An 18328-nucleotide genomic window follows, 5' to 3' on the forward strand; every position below is an offset into this window, starting at 1 on the left:
ATTGGGAGATATTGAGCAGAGGATTATTACCGTTGCTCGGGTCAATGGAGAAGACACCCCTTGTGGATGACGTGACTCGGTACGTGATCTTCCCGTTGTCCCCGGAGTCCCAGTCAGTGGCTGTTACGGTGATGAGAGCGCTGCCTTCTGGGAGGTGCTCCGATACCGTCACCTGGCGGATGGCAAGCGATGGTTTTATTCGTTTCGCCGCCATGAAAACGCTGCTGTCGCAGCCATACCTGATATAAATCCTGGGTGAAGACGGGTGCGTTGTCGTTGACGTCTTCCACCAACACGGTCAGATTGGCTTCGCTCTGATGTTCCGAGTCCGACGATCGGATGGTCAGAGTGTACCACGTTCTCTCCTCGTAGTCCAGTGCTTTTGTCAGAGACACACCGCCGCCATAGCAGTGGATTCCGAACGTGCCCTGGCTGTCGCCATCCAGGTGGAGCGTGTAGGAAAGGGCCGGGCCGGAATCCACGTCGTTTCCGGTCACTTGACTGATAACCGTGCCTATCAGGGTGTCTGGAAATGAGACAAGGGCAGAGGTTTTCGCATACTGAACGCGGGCCAGTTTTTAGAACTGTTTTGGCTATGTGGAGGCCTCCTACCGGGAGACTATTTTTCGTTCTCCTCCCCATACCCTCTCTGCCAGCTCATAATTACATCCGAGAAAGCCTTTCAAGTGCACTTTTTGCAGTTGCGCCATGCTGCTAGCGCTAGTCATTCCTACTTATTAGCCTCTGGACCACAGTCAGGGCGGACAGGTTTCCGTTCCAAGGCACCAGTTGCATCCATTCATTTTCAATACCGCTTATTCTTGGTCAAGATGGAGAGGGGAGGTGAAGCCTATCCCAGAAGAAGGACCACGCCTTGCGCCGGTTGGCAGGCAAATACAGGGCGATGGTGAATAGGGCACTGACCAGCAATCTAGCCCGCGGCAGCTGTGTGAACCACGACACTCGCCATGAACCTGCTGAAAGCTTTATCGCCCTCAATATTGACATTGCCCAATTAGATGTGAAGAGGGAGATGAAAACACGAGATCCGGCTAGATTTTGGGGGCTCAGCTCTTAAACTGACTCTGATCGCTAAACTCAACACATTTTTTTTTTATTGAGCTTGACATGCATGTGCAGCCAGAACTTCCTTAAGAATAGTCTTCAGAAAATGGATTCTGCTCCTGTAATTACGGCGGCTGTGTGCAAAAATATTCGTTGCTTTGTTAAATCAATAAGAAATTAAATTCTTTGGCGAACGCATTGAACGCTAAAACTTGTTTGGGCTCTCTCACATTTCCGGTGGGGGGGGGAAAGAAATGTAGCTGGCCCACTTACCCTCAGGTACTCGGATTTCCCGAGGCAGAGGAATCATGGGCCTGTTGTCGTTCAGATCGATGATGATCACCGTCAGAGTGGCAGAGCCAGCCAGTCGCGGGGTCCCACGGTCTGTGGCCGTGACGACGAGCCTGGTTCCACAAAAAGACCCTTTCTTCAGCCTCCACTTCAACAATCGTGTCAGATCATTCGATGCTTAGCGCGAGATGAGGAAGGAAAAAAAGAACCCCCCCCCCCCCCCTTTCTAAAACAAAGACTGACTTTGTTTGCATCCAGATCTCTCTGTCCATGATGGCTGTGGTGCTGATGCTGCCAGTCAGCGGGTCGATCTTGAACAGACTGCTCATAGACGACGGCCGGATGGAATATGTCACCTGGCCATTTTGACCCTGGTCCAAGTCGTTTGCTGCAACCTGCGAGAAGATTGAATGAAACTAAAGAAATATGCGCCGTTTCAGCGTAACTCGATGCGGTGAGAAGTATTGCCAAAGGGGTCCAAATGAAATAAAATGGACTCCGTGGACCCGCTTCCAAGGCACAACTGATTGAATACGTTCAGCGGGAGTGCCGAGAATACAGCCATTCATTACTGCGCCTCGGTGAAACTATCCAGGCCGCTCAAGAGTGAAGAGTGTTTCTATTCGGCTCCATAACTTCACAACGGCCAACCACAATAAACTCGGGCAAGGGTGGGGGAGTTCGTACTAGCGCACCTGGATAATGGGAAAATCGTGACCCTGCGCCTCTCGGATATAAGCGACGTAGTTCTGGAGCTGGAAGCGAGGCAAATTGTCATTGACGTCCTGCAGGATTAAGTTCACCGCCATGTAGGAGCTGGAGGATGCCGTCTCGGCTTTCACCACGAGGCGGAGTTTGGGGGTCTCCTCGTAGTCCAGCCCTTCGGATTTCTGGACCCATATTTCACCTGATTCGCGTAAAGAAACGTAAGGCGACATTTTTGGGCCACTTTTTGGAGCATCCGCCGCCATTTTCTCCACTCACCGGTAATGGTGTTTATTCCGAAGGATTGCAACTTGTTTCCGCTGAAAAGACTGTAGCTGACCCCGCTTTGAGAGCCATCTGGGTAGCGGGCTTGGGCCTGGGTTACCACTGTGCCTGCAACATGAAATGCATCCAAAGTTTAAATTAAAGTACAGTTTTACTTGGAAACAAATGTCCGTTATCTTTCATCTCCCCGACCGACCTTTGGCAGCATTCTCCTGCAGGCTGACGTCGCGGGCCGCGCGAGAGAAGCGAATCCCTCTGTAGGTCTGCTCCTTGATATAAACAACAACCACCCCCAGGGAGGACTGAGCCGGGTTGCCCTGATCCATAGCCTGCACGATCAAAGTCCTCTGGCTTTGGGTCAGTGCCTGCAGCTTCTCGGTGGCTTGAATGGCTCCCGTCAGCGAGTTGATGGCGAAGCCCCTCACGGAGTTGGCGAAGCGATAAAAGACGGAGCCGTTGGCCCCAAAGTCCTTGTCCTCGGCCCTCATGGTGGCCAGCACTCTCGGGCCCGACAGGCCGCTGGCGGAAATGTTCAAAATAAGCGGGTCCTGAATGAAGAAAGGGGCGTTGTCGTTGACGTCCTGAATGTGGACGGTGACCCGGGCGGTGGCGTTGCGAGGGTCGGAAGGCGACGAGTCAGCGGCGCACACCTCGAAGGTGTAAGAGGCGGTCCGCTCTCTGTCGAGAAGCGCCGCTGTGATGATACGGCCCGTGTTCTGATCGATGACGAACATGCTCTCGGTGCCCTGGCTCAGGAAGTAGACCACCTGGCCGTTGGGGCCATCGTCCAGATCGGCGGCTTTCACGTCCAGAACCAAAGAGCCGATGGGCACGTCTTCGGACACGTCCGCCGTGTAGCCGTTGCTGCTAAACTGCGGGCTGTGGTCGTTCATGTCCATGACGGTCACCTCCACGGTGGCGCTGCTGCCGCGCGGCGGGCGGCCCTGATCCTGGGCGGCCACCGTCAGCGTGTATCTGGCTCTCTTTTCTCGATCCAGAGGGCCGGAGGTGGACAGCGCACCAGACTGTCTGTCCAAGTGGAAATCGCCTGCGGGGTCTCCGGCTGCAACGAGAGCAAAGTCGACACGGGGAATTGAGAATTGGCTGTGAATTCTGCGACTATTTAATTGCCTTCTCCCGTTGGGGGTTGTCACAGTGGCTAACAGTTTTAATGCCGAATCCCGACACAAATCTCGCATTTATCTTGAAAAGTGCATCGGAGACTGCGGCTCTCCTTTCCCACATGTGAGGGCATTTCAGTTAGTCGGTATACTGGAAAACCCAAAACAAAAACTGGCTAGCCACGTCCACAAAAACATCCACAATCTTGTGCGGCCGCAGTAGGTGAACCGTGAGATGGCGGGGGGGGGGGGGGGGGGGGGGGGGGGGGACACTTTACAGGTACAGTCAGTACATCCCGTACACATCCTCACCCGTAATTCTGTAGTTTATTTTCCCTCCGTCTCCCACATCCTGGTCGGTGGCTCGCAGTGTGAAAAGGAGGCGAGAGTCCATGTTCTCCGGCACCTCGATGCTGTAGTACTGGCGTCCAAAGACGGGGGCGTTGTCGTTCTCATCCAGCACACGGATCATCACGGTGGCTTTGGCGTAGTTTGGGGGAAGGCCTCCGTCCTTTGCATAAACTGAGGCAAAAAAAACAACAATTCAGTTGAGTGTTATGTATGTTGTCAACGCGGTTGCGCGTCGACGTGTCACTCGGAGCGATTTGGAAGAGTAACGAGCCCACCGGTATCTAATGGCTCCAAAGTGTTTTTTGCTCGGAGTACTCCATGGTGATTGCGCTGCCTTTGATCACCTCTTTAAAGCAGACATGATGTGCTTCACCCCCCCCCCCATTCCCCCAAACACACACGCACAATTTAAAACAGTTCCCAGGTGTCTTACTAACACGTCTATGACATACATTCGTCAAAAATTACAGTTGAGCACACTTTTCAAACACTTTTTGTTTAGCCTCACTGAAATCGGCCCACTTTGAGGGGGTGGTTGTGCTTCATATGCAAATGAGTGCTCAAACCCCCCCCCCCCTCCCCCCGCAGGACCGAATGCCCAGCGTGGCTACCGCTGCCACGACAACGAGGAAGTAGAGGGTTGCGATGAGGCAAGTGGCCACTAGTCCAAAATATGAAGAAAAAAAAAAAACCATTGGACAACGACGAGAATGAAAATGATGTTTTTAAACCATCCATTTTTCACTGAGCACAAAAGAGAGCTGACACTCACATTCGTATTTAGGAACAATTTACAGATTTGAATGAAGCTAACAGACATGAGAGCGTGGGAAGGCCCGGAGGCGACATTCCATCCCGAACCACAAACCTTTGATGCTAACCACTAGCACGTCGCACAGTCATCCATTTTGTTTGCCCATCTCATTTGTTTTCCACTGTTAATTTTCCTTAATGGGCATTACAAAAAATGTTTTTGCTAGCTCGTACCGGTAACAGTGTAGTACTCCCGCAGCTCCCTGTCGAGCGACCGAGTGGTGCTGATGACGCCCGTCACAGGATTGATGGTAAAACCTTCCACTGAGACGCCACCGTACGTCACCTTCCCATTAGATCCTGATGGAGAAACACACAAATCTACTGTCAAAAAAAAAAAGCATAAAGTGTAATGACTCATTTTTTTTATCCCCCCCCTTATTTGTTTGTTATCGGTTGCCGAAGTAACTGAGCAACGAGGCTTCTCCAGGTGCGTGTGAGAGCACAACGGCGGCGTCTGGCAGAAAACTCGCCTTGTTTACTTCGCTCATCACTTTTGGATTGAACGTTTACAATGCTTTTTCTTTTATTTGCTTCTGAGTCACGCCGCATGGAAATCCAAAAAAAAAAAAAAAAAAGCCATAAGAGAAGAATGTTTGTTGGACTTGGAGTATGCAATTGTGAGAGCGACGCGGTTTCGAAGATCCAACTTAGTTGTCATCATACTATAATTCATATCATTCCGTGCTTTGAGAGATGTGGCTCACAATTCGGTCTTTGTCTAGTGTTGGTTGTTAGACAGAACATCTTGGAAAACTGGGATTGCTTTTGGCTCCTGCGGGCAATCGAAAGGACACGCCGCACATCATCCTTCCTGTCATTCCTTTGGAAGATCAACTTTATACTGCTCACTCTGTCTGTGAGTGTGCGTGTGTGTGTGTGTGTGTGTGTGTGTGTATATACAGTCAAACTTCGGTTCTGGAATGTCTCTGTAATCGACCAAATCGGTTTTCAACCAAAAATTTCGAGTTTTTTATGCTTCGGATTACGACCAAAAATCGGTTCTCGACCAAACTGAGCACACTTGAATGCGCCACTTGACTCCTCTCGCCTTCCTTACACGAGGGAGTGACGCTTCCTCGGTTAGCGTTCCATTGTGAGCAGATGTGTTCAATAAAGATTTTATGTTTTTTTTTCCAAAAGAGCGTTTCGGTTTTCGAACAGCCTTCTGGAACGGATTATGGTCGAAAACCGAGGTATGACTGTGTGTGTGTGTGTATATATCTATCTATCTATCTATATATATATATATATATATATATATATATGGCACAGTACAGAGTACAGAGGCCACAGGTTCGATTCCACCTGTAATGCTGCCATCAATTGGAATAAGCTGCCAACAAAACCGAAGTTCACCCGAAGTAAAAATACTTTTAAATAAAAACATAATCTTATGATCCCGTACCACTTATTGTTAGGCGGCTCAGGTTAATAGCGTGACGTAACCTTGAAACAGAAGGAGATTCGATTGAGCCTTTATTCATTTATTATAGTCGCGCTTTATCACCTTGGTCCAGGTCGACGGCCGACACCGTCAAGGCGGCGGTCCCTCGCGGTCGGTTCTCCGAGATCTGGGCCTCGTAGCGGCTCTCCTCGAAGCGGGGCGCTTGGTCGTTGACGTCGACCACGAAGACGCGCAGCAGCTGAGTGGACGAGCGGCAGGGCGCGCCGTGATCCTCGGCCACCACCGTCAGGTTGAAGACTTCCCGCTCTTCGCGGTCCAGGGGTTTGAAGATGGACAAAGAACCTGTGGGGCAATCGGGGGATGAGTATTCGGGATTATTTTTGGTCCGTTTTGACTTTGGTTTCTTCAAATCAACGAGTTTGAATTCATTGATGGATCAAACAACCAGTTGTGAAATTTGCCGCTCAGCTCCTTGTTAGCGAACTGCAAGTTTTGTTCTTGAAACGTTGAACAGCGCCTTCAAAACTTCGCGGGAAGTCAAAATAAAAGCGAATAAATGCGAAAGCTCTTGTGCATTTTAGGGTTCCCTCTGAAATTCCATCCAAGACTCGAAGATCTTGAACCTTTTGTCAGTCGTGATGTCTTTGCACGAGACGACCGTGAAAACAGGCTGAAATCATCAGAGGCCATAAAACATGGCGCTCGCTCTCCAGCCGGTCGCCCCCCCCCCCTGCCCCCCTCCCAAAAAAGTGTGAAAAGTTGCCGTGTGAGGGCCGAATAACACACACGCAGAGTTTCGCCCACCTGAACGCTCACAACCGCCAGCGCCGCTGCGCTAACAGCTTGTAACCGTCTGGCCGCAATTTACAAGATTTTCCACAGCATCTCGCGGCGGCCGTCGGGGGAAGGAGCCGTAAACACGCGCCGGAGACACGCAACATCAAGGCCTGCCGCGCGCCGTGGAAATGAAGGGGGCACCGCTCCTCGCCGCTTATTTTGATCCTTTTAGATCATGAGCTCGCGTCGAATCCTTTTCAATTCCGTGCGTAAAATTGCAACGTGAACGAAAGAGAAAGCCGACGCCGGTTTGATTTGGAGCCTCTCTCTCTCTCTCGAGAGAGAGTTTTGCCCTTGAGCTTTTAATCTGGTCCGAGTTGCCGCTTTGAATTTTTTTTCTTTGACTCACTCCGCGATTCAGCTCGATCCCCGATCACTCATAGCACATGTGAAAGGTTTAAAAAATAAAAAAGATGTGGGAGAGAGGAATTTTCATTTGGGGTGGTTCTAAGTGGCGCCACAACGTTTTGCACAACACGGAGGTTAGTTGCTGAAATGCATTCATCACGATTCGATGGGAAGACATCAAGTTGCCTTATGTTGCTAGCATGGGGGGGGGGGGTTGGTAGGTAGGATCGCTGGAGTGGCAAATGCTATGAAAAGTCTCAAAAAGTAGCCAAACATCAGTTAGCACAGCATATACGGCGAAGCCCATTTATCAGAAATGGAGCTTCTTCGTCGCCACGGAGGAGACGACCGTTTGACTCGGCAACGTGTTGAGGCTGAGTAGTAACCGAGAGCTTCTCTCGACCTAGCGAGTGCCGGCGTAGGTGACGTGAGCCCAGCGAAGATTTTGAGAGAGCGTCTCGTGGTTCTTTTAGCTCTGATACTTGACGCAAGTCTCCCGTTTGAGTCCCAGTTTCAATACGTATTAATGAGGCGCAAAATAATCAACAACGTTGCGAAACCCCACCTTGCCAAGCTGGAGTTTGAACGTGAAAGTGGGTCATTTCCCACGGCACACTTGATGACATCACATACACACGGCACACGAATGGACTTGAGGTCTATGGTCCTCGGTCTTTCCCCCGTCGCGAACCAGGTGCTAAGGAGATCAATGCTTGTTCCCCTCCAAATAACAAGTGAGCATGAAAACACTTGTGATGGGCGTGACAGACCCCCCCCCCCCCCCCCCACACCCCCGATTCTTTCCATCCCGCGCGAAAACTTGAGGACGATGAGGTGGGCGGGGCCAGACACGTGTCTCCGACGCCACAACAAAGCCCACGGGACTAAACAGCCCCCGAGGTCAGCGTTTTGACTGAGCAACGCAGTCTCACGCGAGCGCGCCGTCGCACACAAACACGTGCGCAGGCATAAACATGCGTAACCGCCACCAGACCCCCCCCCCCCCCCCTCTCCTCTAATGGTTCCCAGAAGCCCGAGCAGGAGGTTCTTTGCTCTTTCGTGGATGATGCTGTGTGTATGTGGGCTCTTGCGTGTGCGCGTGTGCTTCATATTTGTCATTCCCTCTTCATCTGTCTGGCTTCCAACTGAGTGAAATAAGTCATAATCGGTAAACCGAGAGCGCCCCCGCCCCGCCCCCTTTCAGAAGTTTCACAGAGGATGACAAGAGTTTGCGTGTTTACAGCAGCCGATCAATGGAAGCGGGGGAAGGTGAGGTGAAGATGGCGGCGGGGGGGTCGGGGGGTGGGGGGTGGGGGCTCTTTTCACTGTTCAAAGGTGAGCGGATCTACAGCGGCCGGAGAAATTTACAGGTGCCGCAAATTCTTCAAACGGGGGGGAGCCGTGAAATGACAGGAACAGGTGAACACATGTGGGCCGGCCTGCTGCTGCGGCGGTGGAATGGAATTCGCAGCGGGTGGTGGAAATATAAAAAGTGAGCAAAGGGATGGCCGTTCCGGGGCGGATTTTAACATGCAAAGAAGCTGCAAAAAAGAAACTCGAGTTGCGGGGGTTGAAATGAATCTTGCAGTCCAACGTCTCCTACGGTAATCGCCATATATCAATCATCTCCACAGTCATTGGGTCGATAAGGCATGAATTTACTGGGGGGGGACAAAATGAACACAAAAGGAGGGTGGCATATTTGCTTCCTTGCAGTCAGCTACGATGGCTCATCTTTTGCAAACTAAATTGTAAAATTTGTTCCCCGAAATTGCATTACGATTTTCCCCCCAATTGTCTATTTTTGCCAGTCCATCGCATTGGCCGCACTGCTTCCAGTACGTGACCCAAAATTAACAACTAAAATTGAAAGGCCCTTGTCCGTAAGGATGGGCTTTAAAAAACAAAATAACAAAAACACTAACTAATTTCCTTATCTTAAGTGCGCTGGCTTTCGTGCGGTTGAATTCGCTCGTCGTGGCTTTGCGCGAGCGCCATCCATATGCAGTCTGGATGCAGACGGAGGGGCGAACAGTTGCTCCGGAAGGAATCTCGGAGTCTCCGCAAATCTCCAATGCGGCACAAAGACTCGCGAGGTTTGTTGCTCGTCACTTTTTAGGGAAAAATTGTTGCCGGAGGGGTGGGAAAATATTTGGGCAGTTCTTACCGGTGTTGGGGTTGAGGCTGAAGGTTCCGCCCGTGTTGCCCGACTGGATTCTGTAGGTCACCCTGCCGTTTTCCCCTCGGTCCGCGTCCCTGGCCATGACATAGAGCGCCACGAAACCGATGGGCTGGTCCTCCATCACGCTCACCGCCGTCGGCGAGCTGAACACCGGCGGGTTGTCGTTCTCGTCTGTGACGTAAATCCTGGCCGTGACCGAGCTCCACTGCCTCTCGCTCGCGTCCGGCGCCGAGTCCGTTGCTTTGACCACCAAGATCAGGCTGGGGATGACCTCGTGATCCAGCTCTTGGTTTAAGGTAAGGACCCCGGTGGAAGGGTCCAGAGTGAGCAGACCGGGTATTTCCGGATGCTGCTGGAGGATGGAGTACCTCAGGTCACTGTTGGGCCCACTGCCATCCTTGTCCGTGGCCTGGAACGTGAAGACGGAAGTACCCGGCCGGACGCTCTCCGAAACGACCACCGTGACGGGGTCCTCGGGGAACTGAGGGGCGTGGTCGTTGCTGTCCTTTACGTTAATGTCCACGTGGACCAGGGTGCTGACGGGCGGAGCCTGAGAGAAGTCATCCACCTCGATCTTCAGCGTGTAGTGCGCGTCCTGCTCATAGTCGAGAGGCCGAGCCAGGTAGACGTCGCCGGTCAGGCGGTCCACCACAAAAGTCCCGTCCCTGTCTGTGCCGCCCACCACCATGTAGGTAACCTCGCCCTCTGCCGGGGTTTCTCCATCGTGAAGGCGGACGGAGCCGACCACCGAACCCGGCTTGGCCTCCTCCACGGAGTTGAAAGCTAGAGAATGCCAGTTGGACTTTGAAGAAGGTCTGCTCATGTTGAGAACCTGTAAAAAGAAAAATGAATAAAAACAACCATGAGGTTTATTTGAGGAGTCAAGAGCATGACTCCAAAGCGGTGGTAAATTCTAATCACATGAAGTAGAAAACCATAAATAGGTTTGGGATTTTAGGACCAAAACAGAAACAGATCTGATGCACTTGCTGCCATGTAGCTATGCGTTCTCAGCGGGGGAACGAAACCAGTTTGAAGATTTTTCTTTGGGGTGTGCTGGAGCCTATCCCAGCCGTCTTCGGGCAGTAGGCGGGGGACACCCTGAACCGGTTGCCAGCCCATCGCAGGGCACACAGAGACCAACAACCATCCGCGCTCACACTCACAACGAGGGACAATTTGGAGTGTTCAATAATATTTTTGGAATATGGAAGGAAAGCAGAGTACCCAGAGAAAACCCACGCAGGCGCGGGGAGAACATGCAAACTCCACACAGGGAGGGGGATCGAACCCACGACCTCTGCACTGTGAGGTCAAGGCGCTAGCCACTCATCCACTGGGACAAGCCCTGGAATTTGCTCAAAATGGCAGCTTCCATCTGAAATCCTTGACTTCATGTTCATTTGCGCCAGCATGGGTTCTTGAGACTTTCTCCTCCCTTTTGTTTCCATTGAAATCTCGAAAATTTGAATAATTTTTCAGTGGGTAGTGTGAGTGAGTTTTGGACGGCCATTTTCAAGACCTCTAAGTCGATTTTTGTCAAGATAACTCACATTGGTGAGTTCTCAGGCATGTTGACCCCAACCACCACTATCGCAAAAATAGATATCGATTCGTCAGGATAATATGAAACAGCAATTCCAAGAGGGAGTGGAAACTGATTGAAAAATGTCATGCTATTTTTCCACATTTGGACACGCGCCGTTGCATCATTGTGGAAGCCCACCGCAGTCGGTCGAAGCTTTTTGACGATATGCGACATGACATGCTATAAATTGCTTCCACATTAGATGGAAAAAGTGAGCCCCTTCCAGCTCTGAATGTTGACCGACTTGGAAAATAAGCGGCAAGAGATGATTAAAGGACGTAAAATAAACGCATCAGCAGGCAAGAACAACATTGGCCCGTTTAATCCAATTATTAAATAATTATGTCTTTAAGTCTTAGGAAAAAGTCAGCTATAAATTTGTCAATCTGGCAACGCCATTTTCCTGGAACCGAGATGTCCCTTCTTCAGTGTCAGCGTTCCGTTCTGGGTTACAAATGAAAAGAAGGACTTTCAAAATAATAGGCTGAAAATGGGCTATTTTGCACCGCCACTCAATGTCAAAAGGGGCTTCTGTTTTGAAAGAGTGTTGAAGTCACCGCGAAAAGGCTCGATCGCAGCTGGCACGCATCACACCAGCCAGCTGGGAGTGTTTGATTCACACCCGCTTTTCCAGTGAAAGAAAAAAAAAAAAGCTCTTTTGAAATGTCACGGCGAGAAAAGGGGAATGAGCCTTGTCTGATACGTCTGAGGGGCCCCGCAGACGTGGACCCTCGCCCCCCCACCCCCACCACCACCACACGCGTTGTTTGGGCTGGCCCGGCTCCAGCTCGGGTCTGACCTGGATGGTGACGGAGCAGGAGGAGCTGCGAGGCGGCAGCCCTCGGTCGCTCGCCGTCACCGTCAACGAGTACTCGGGGCGCTCCGAGTGGCTGAGGGGCGACGACGAGTGCAGCTCGCCTGTGTTGGGGTTCAGGAAGAAGCGCTCGACCCTCGGACCTGCAAGACATCAGGTCCTCAAAGTTTACTGTACAAATAGATGAGGTAAGGCTCCATAGAAAAAAAATTATCTTCAATAGGGTTCAATTTGCTATACATTGGCACACCCCTTTTTCCAGATGTTTTGAACCGATAACCTTATTCGATCACAATATACTGCCGGCTAGCTAGGTAGCTAGTTGTCAGAATAACCAGATGGAAATAATAACAAGTCAAATTTGATTATTTTCATTTGTTGCATTTGCTTTTTATGATGCCAAGAACGAGAGAAAGTTGTTTTTAGCTCTCCAAAATCACCAACTGGTAGCTAGCTAAAGCTAGTGAGAGTATTAGCTCTAAAACGTACTGCAACAAAATCAGAAATGACATACCATAAAACAAAAGAACTTCACGACGGTTGTAATATGAACACTTTCTTGAAATTCACTTTTTTGATTGAGCTTGGAAACAGGGAACTTGTGTTTTTAGCACCGTGAGCTCAACGGGTGCGGGTTCGTCCGACCCATCAAGTTCTTATGGCTTTGAATATTTAGCAACGTGCAAATGATGGTTCACTTTAGAACTAAGCCATCACCGATTTCTTTTGCTGTACCTGACAAAGAGTAGAGTACGGTGCCATTCTCGCCTTCGTCCGGGTCTTTGGCTTGTACCGTGCCCAGCAGAACCCCAGAGGACTGACCCTCCAATACCTGCTCATCAGGCAAATAAATAGGAGCAAAGTTACGATCGGCATTGTCATGTTTGTTTGTTTGTCGACAGTCTCGTGGCGTCACCTGTAAGATGAGCTTTTTCCCCGGGTGGCTGTGGACAAAAGTCGGGGCGTTGTCATTGTCATCCAGCACACTGACGAAGACGGTACCCGTGGCGCTGCGTGAAGGCGAGCCTCCGTCCTGCACGACCACCGCCAGTTGGTAGCTGGACTGCTGCTCCCTGTCCAGAGTGGCCTTGGTGCTCATTTCACCTGAGAGAGACGTGAGACTTCAATCTGAGCTCGGGTACCGGTACAAGTACTGTGCTGCACAGCTAACAGGCTTTGATCCGATGACACGTGGGGACGATACGATGCAGAAGATCCGCATCAGCAGATCCGCATTGCGAGTTTGACAGATGCTGTTGAGACTCGCGACGCTGCCAGAAAGCGATCGCAAATCAGAGTCTGCATCTCCTCCCATAGCTTAACAGAGTCAGCGGGCCAATTAGAGCGCAACGAGGCGCTGTCACCGCTGTCTGAATTATTCATTGAAGCAGGGGGGGGGGGGGGGGCGGAGGAGACGCAAGTTTAGCTTTAATTGATTTTATTTCTGAATAATTGAAATAATTCCATGAGAGCTGGGAAGTGTGTCATGAATGTGTCATACGAAAACATTTGCAGCTTTGATTTGCAGCCTTTCCAACGAAAGCAATTGGCTCGGTTCAGACCTAATGGTATGAATTAATGATCTGATGAGATTCTTGACAGAACTCTTACAGTGATATACAGTGGCTAATACAACAGCCACAGTCAGCAGATCTGGGTTCGAAACTCAACCGGAACGTTTCGAAATGGAGTTTGCAGGTTCTACCCGTTCCTGCCACTTCAAAAGTGCGCTTCTAAGGATAACTGAAGCCTCAAATTGAAATTGAGTTGTCTATTAGTCTCTTTAAATTGAATGGCGGCCTTTCAGACCCTTTTCAAGTACAGTCAATATAAAATGAGGAGCTGCGATTAAATGTGTGGCGTCCGAAAAGACATCTAAATACGTCTTTGGGAGTGAATGAGTTAATTGACACATCCTTGAGGACGGATGAATCTCGAAACATGGTAAAACGGTACGCGCGCATGCGACTGACCTGTGTGTGAATTTATCTGGAAATTGCGGTCGGGGTGCAGCAGACGATAGCCGAGGCGTCCATTGGAGCCGCTGTCCCGATCGGTGGCCAACACGTGACCGAAGCCCGTCCCCACCGGCAGGTTTTCCCTCACGGACATGAAGACTCTGGGCTGCGCGAGTCGAGGCGAGTTGTCATTCTCGTCCGTCACGGATATCCTCACGGTGGCGCTGCCCGTCTTTTTCAGCTGTCCGTGACCTGCGCTGGCCAGCACGGTCAGAAGATACATGTCCTTGACTTCTCGGTCCAGGGCGCTCTTCACGAAGAGCCAGCCGCTGTCCGAAGCGATGCCGAAACCGGCGGCATCGCCATCTGGTCGCAGATGATACGAAAGAGGGTTGGAGTAAGCCGAGCCCAAGGTTTCTCTGTTGAGGGCTCGGACCCGCAGGAAGCGCGTATTGATGGGCGTGCCTTCTTTGAGCTCCACTCTGTAGCTGAGAGTATCAAACACGGGTCCCTGGTCATTTTCGGCTTGGACATGGACCACGAGCATCAAAGTGGCGCTAAGCTGAGGCACACCACTGTCTTTGGCCACCACTTGGAGATCATAGCGGGGGACGCTCTCATAGTTGAGGACCCCTACCAGTCTTATCTCACCGCTGCTGCGTTCTACGCTGAAAGCTCTCTGGACACCACTCGGAGATGACAGGTCAAAGGACAGTTGGCCGTTCGCTCCGGAGTCTCTGTCCTCAGCTTGGACGCGATATACCACCGTCCCCATTTCGGTGTGCTCTGGCAGGAGCAGGGACTCGGAGGATGAGGGAAGAAACACGGGCGGGTTGTCATTGACATCCTCAATGGTGACGTGGACGCGGGTCTGACCGAACGCTGGGGGGTTCCCCGTGCGGACTTGCACTTCCAAGTCGAGCGTGGGCTGGGCTTCGTGATCCAGGGACAGACTGGTTCGCAAAGCTCCGGTGTCTGCATCCACTGTAAAGTATCCCGCGGGGTCCCCGGAGCTTATGGTGTAGGCCATATCCCTGGGGGGGCCTGTAAGGAGGGGGAAACGAGACGCAAACCAGAAGTCATCATTACCCGAGAGGCTGCGGTGAAAAGCACTTAAGCACGCTCCGGAGATGCCATTTGTCATTTTCCAGGGTGCACATAAAGGTCTGCGAATACGAATGTATAAACACATCGGCAAAATGGAATTTATGAGCGATGTCAATTCTGAGGTAAGTGTGTCGGCCGACACCGCTGAAGTCGCGATGCATCATCCGGGTCGCGACGTACCTGTCTTACTCTTGGCCTGCACGCTACCCACGACAGTCCCCTGCAAGACGTCCTCGGAAACTGCAAAGTAATACTGCGCCTGTTCAAACACGGGGGCCGCCACCGCGCCCGCCACCACGCTGATGTTGACCTTGGCGTTCGCCAGGGAGGCCAGACCGCCGCCGTCCTGGGCTGAGATCACCATCGCGATGACCGAGTTGGCCTTGCCGTGGACGGAGCGTGAAAGAGAGATCACACCTGCGCAAACAAGAGCGCACGTGGAGTCGATCTGGATCTGGCGTGTACGTTGAAGGCCAAAATGTGGAAAATACGGCAAACCTGTGTCTTTGTTGAGGGTGAAGTAAGAGGAAGACCCCCCAGATAGAGTTTTGTACGTAATCCGGCCATTCTCTCCCGAGTCTGGGTCGTAGGCGATCACTCGGACCACAGAGGTCCCGGGAGCGCTCTGCGAGCTGAGACTGACGGCGTAGCTCAGCGGATAGAAGGCGGGTCTGTTATCATTCACGTCCAGCAGATCTACCTTCACGTAGGCGAGTGTGCTCAGTCCCCCCTGTCCGAGAATCAAAAAGCTCCCTTGTTATTTCAGACCGTCATGTCGGATAAATCACCAAACACTCGCCGGCGTTGCGAGTCGACCCTAATAATGGTGTCGAAATAAACCCCGGGGAAAATAGTCTATGTATAGAATGACCTCGGAGAACAGTCCCAACAGATCAGATTGATAGCCTCCCCCGAGAGAGGCCGGCCCGGGGGCAAGAGGTCTTTTCCGCAGTCTGTTTCATGAAGGCTTTTTCATTTGCACCGAATACAATGCAGCCATTTCATTTGGACCAGGTGGCAAAAACAAAGGAGGCGGCCGTTCAAACTAATAAAATATTACCGGCTGACAGCGAAGGTATTTTGTCCCCCCCTCAACTAATCGTTTTAACGTGGCCGTCGTTTTCTTTCATTTTTCAGCTTGTATTTTCACAGGGATATCGGACATAAATCCAGCGGGATGCTCACGTCCGCCGACTGGCCGCCACGTGACCCCGAATGACAACACGCGGCGCGTTGCTGGGTTTATGGGACGCGTTCGTATGAAGCCTTGTTTTCAGAAAGGCCGCGGCTCACCCCGTCCACCGCAGTGACGGTGAAGTCGTAGCTGCTCTGGCCTTGGTCCCGGTCCAGCGCGCCGCGAGTGCAGATGACGCCGGTCTCCTTGTCGATGGTGAACTGGGAGTTCATGGCACTGTTGGGGCCCGAACTCAGCGAGTAGGTGATGGAGCCAAAGGAACCGCCGTCTTCATCCGTTGCCATCACCTAAGGAGAAGACACGAAAGAAAAAAAAAAACAGAAAACAACCCACAGGTGTTTGAATAATCGTCATTCCAAATGTCGGAAGCAAAGCAGACCAGATCGAAGGATATACGATAGTCGAGCGAGAATATGGTCGCAGGTGCTGTTTGAGAGCATCTTTGGACTCTTTCTATTTTGTTTATCTGAGCCAAGCAGGCCCTCTGGCAGGATGTGGGCTCTGAGGGAAAACCAAAGAGGATGACTTCTCCAGGAACCGGGAAGGATGCCAGCGCGGGGGGAAAAACTGCCTGCTTCGGGAATGGCGTCTGTCTACAAAGGACAGTGACGGCGGCGGTGGCGGCTGCGGAACGGCGGCGTACCACACAGTTCGCTTCAGTGTGGCGCGTTCTACCCTGTAATGTCCCGCTTGTGGTGTGGTTTTAATAAAAGCGCGCTATCTACAGATGGCTGGAACCCGCCAGAGTCGTAAAAGTAGCTCACCAGCCGTCAGCCACCCGAGTCATTTACTGCGGCATCTCCAGAGATGCAAAATGGGGGCCTCTGGGGACCGGCAGTGTATAATCATTTGCAAGTGTTGGCTGCGAAAGGAGGCCTACTGCAACTAAATTATCACAGCGGGATTAAAGCGAACATGTTTATGATGAGCTCCATGAAAGGGGGTTACGTTTTCATTGGAGCTTTGCCCCCATACTGACAATCCCTTCGTTTTTGTTTGTTTGTTTTTTTTTAGGTCCTGTAAATCGAAATTCATCATAGAAAGACACCACTACTTTTGGGAACCACAAATCGTAAAGTCACCAGTCGGGCCGATGTCTCCGCTTGCGTTTTTTTTAGGTCATGCCGTCATTGGGAGGTCTATCTTTTCGAATCTCAAGTGATCGGTTCTACTGTCGGTCAGTTGCTCGCGTTTGGACTCCAAAAGTCATAGCTCAACTTTCCAAACGCTCATCCAGAACGTGTTGAGTTTCAAAGACAAATACAAATGTTCGTCCATGACAGCATGAGTGTAAATGCCTGTCTGCTGGCATTCAGCCCTTTAAAGTTGAACATGCAGGAAAAAAAAAAAAAAAAAAAGAACCTGTTTCTACAATGTCCAAACACCTGAATTGTCATCACGAGCATGGCCAAGGAAAATAAGGTTCATCATCCAAAAACTAGACTCATCATCCCGCCCCCCAAAAAAGAAGAAGTGAGTGTGAGTAAAATCATTCATTTGAGGCGATGAAGGCTTAAGGGGGGCAAGCAGTCATTCAGGCTCCACTCTGATGTCGGAGCAGCAGATGGGAGGCGTGCATTGTAACTCCTCACGGCGGACGAGTGGCGTGTAGGAGTGAGCGCGCCAGCCAAAGAGAAAAATAATAAACCGCACCAGGAAAGGGGAAACCGAGCGCCATAGGAGTCAGCTACTCCATCTTTAACGCGCACGCACCGGCCGGCTGGCTAGCGATGTAAGATTCAAACATTTCAGTGAAAGAAGTGAGCCTGAAGCATTTGGGTGCTTGTTTTCTCGCCAGCTGTTTGGCAACGTAGGGAGTTGAAGGAAGAGTTTCTGGTTGAGAACCGGGTCAAAATGATTAACAGCAGCTTGGTACAACTGAATGACGCCGCATACAAATTTTTCATGGCAAATCCTCAAAATGATCATCGAAATTTGGCCCCGGGGCCCGCCGTGATTAGATGGCATAGACACAGAAAAAAATGACTTTGCCATTTGGCATCTCTAAAAGTGGTTCTCAACTGCTGTTGTCCTGAGACACGAAGCACTTTTATGGAAATGAAGAACAATAAAGAGTTTTTTTTGTTTGTTTTTTGTTTAAATGCTAGCCTCTGAAAATACAACTTTTTGGCTAAAAGCAAATTGCTTTTAAACAATAACAATGACATACAAAAACTGTACTTAAGAGTTGTCTGTGGCCCACCCAATTTGAGTGCGTGACCCCTTTTGGGTCCCGACCCACCAGTTGAGAATCACCGGT

General features: G+C 50.9%; 1 protein-coding gene across 1 annotated transcript in view; it reads right to left on the bottom strand.

The window, feature by feature from the left end:
* LOC147196902 (protocadherin-16-like) overlaps positions 1-18328 on the bottom strand; it is an 82341-nt gene that overhangs the window by 4101 nt on the left and 59912 nt on the right. The window contains exons 3-20 of the mRNA XM_086126218.1: positions 16167-16355; positions 15372-15603; positions 15063-15290; positions 13782-14810; positions 12725-12912; positions 12544-12640; positions 11794-11951; positions 9392-10238; positions 6142-6381; positions 4806-4931; positions 3780-3989; positions 2543-3409; positions 2341-2454; positions 2052-2263; positions 1600-1751; positions 1339-1469; positions 240-526; positions 31-172 (exon numbers count right to left, since the gene is read on the bottom strand). Coding sequence (XP_085982344.1) covers positions 31-172; positions 240-526; positions 1339-1469; positions 1600-1751; positions 2052-2263; positions 2341-2454; positions 2543-3409; positions 3780-3989; positions 4806-4931; positions 6142-6381; positions 9392-10238; positions 11794-11951; positions 12544-12640; positions 12725-12912; positions 13782-14810; positions 15063-15290; positions 15372-15603; positions 16167-16355 — 5449 coding nt within the window. The remainder of the gene's footprint in view (positions 1-30; positions 173-239; positions 527-1338; positions 1470-1599; positions 1752-2051; positions 2264-2340; positions 2455-2542; positions 3410-3779; positions 3990-4805; positions 4932-6141; positions 6382-9391; positions 10239-11793; positions 11952-12543; positions 12641-12724; positions 12913-13781; positions 14811-15062; positions 15291-15371; positions 15604-16166; positions 16356-18328) is intronic.

This window comes from Hippocampus guttulatus, chromosome 12 (assembly GCF_054856545.1).
Source record: "Hippocampus guttulatus isolate MCC_2025c chromosome 12, RoL_Hgut_1.0, whole genome shotgun sequence".
In the NCBI taxonomy this organism is placed as follows: Eukaryota; Metazoa; Chordata; class Actinopteri; order Syngnathiformes; family Syngnathidae; genus Hippocampus; species Hippocampus guttulatus.